The 1,050-nt window shown below is 39.1% G+C and overlaps 1 protein-coding gene across 1 annotated transcript in view; it reads right to left on the bottom strand.

Annotated features, from left to right (window-relative positions):
- LOC108299143 (phytanoyl-CoA dioxygenase, peroxisomal-like) overlaps positions 1-802 on the bottom strand; it is a gene marked incomplete at its 5' end in the record, with an annotated part of 3,040 nt that extends 2,238 nt beyond the window's left edge. Inside the window, one exon of the mRNA XM_017521510.2 lies at positions 721-802. Coding sequence (XP_017376999.1) covers positions 721-802 — 82 coding nt within the window. The remainder of the gene's footprint in view (positions 1-720) is intronic.
- Between the last annotated feature and the right edge of the window lie 248 nt (positions 803-1,050).

Here is a 1,050-nt window from a genome sequence, read left to right as displayed (position 1 = left end):
AAAAAAAAAAAAAAAAAAAAAAAAAAAAGGCAACTCTAGTCTGTGACTCATAGTTACAATTTAAATTGTATTAGTAATAATAACGCCCTCCTATCAGGAATGCAAGAATTCACACTATCACAGCTAAAAAGAGCTGATCAAGCTTAGCGATATCGAACGTCAGAAACCTTTGACACATGAACAGTTATGTCTGTTAAACTGCATTTTTGGGGAGCCAGTCATCTGAAAATTCAGCAACAGTTCTACAGTTAGTGTCTGAAATCATTATCGCATTTCACTGTTGTTATAGCGTAAGTTATTTTAAGACTTCCTCATCCAAAGTTTGATAGTTACACATATGATTAGATATCACTGATTTTATCTTATTATTTTGTTTGGTTGTATTTTATTTATTTTTTAGAGATGGGGTCTCACTCTGTCACCCAGGCTATCATAGTTCACTGCAGCCTTCAACTCCCGGGCCCAGGCGATCCTCCCCGCTCAGCCCCCCAAGGAGCAGGGACTGCAAGTGCGTACCACCATGCCTGGATATTTTTAAGTTTTATTTTTAGAGACAGAATCTTACTTTGCCCAGGCCACTCTCAAACTCCTGGCCTCAGAGATCTTCCTCCCTCAGTCTCCTAAAATGCTGAAATTACAGGCATGAGTCACTGCACCCAGCCAACCGTACACATTTTAATAAAACCATTGTTCTTTTTCTTGCCTCCCCCTCATAATTACCAGCATCTGGAGGTTTGTTTATCAACATCGTGTGCATGGCCATAATATTAGGTCCAGTGAAGCACTCCACATACTTCAGAATCTAAGGAAACAAAAAAACAAAAACAAACCTCCTGGGAAATCTGAAGTATGGCAGCTGGTACAAAGTACAGTAGCTATCCACGCAAAAGGCACGGAGGCAACAGTTTAAGAACCAAGTGGAATTTCATATCACCGCAGACAAGGCATGACGAACCCAGCCATGGGAAATCATTCTGAATCTGTAACATGGAATTAAATGGACTTTTTCTGAGCTAGATGAGAATGAAACCATTTTTTTTTTTTTTTTTT

This window comes from Cebus imitator, unplaced genomic scaffold, assembly GCF_001604975.1.
Source record: "Cebus imitator isolate Cc_AM_T3 unplaced genomic scaffold, Cebus_imitator-1.0 Scaffold2326, whole genome shotgun sequence".
NCBI classification, from domain to species: Eukaryota; Metazoa; Chordata; class Mammalia; order Primates; family Cebidae; genus Cebus; species Cebus imitator.
The sequence above is the reverse complement of the archived record's forward strand: the minus strand, read 5'-3'. Positions and strand labels throughout refer to the sequence as shown.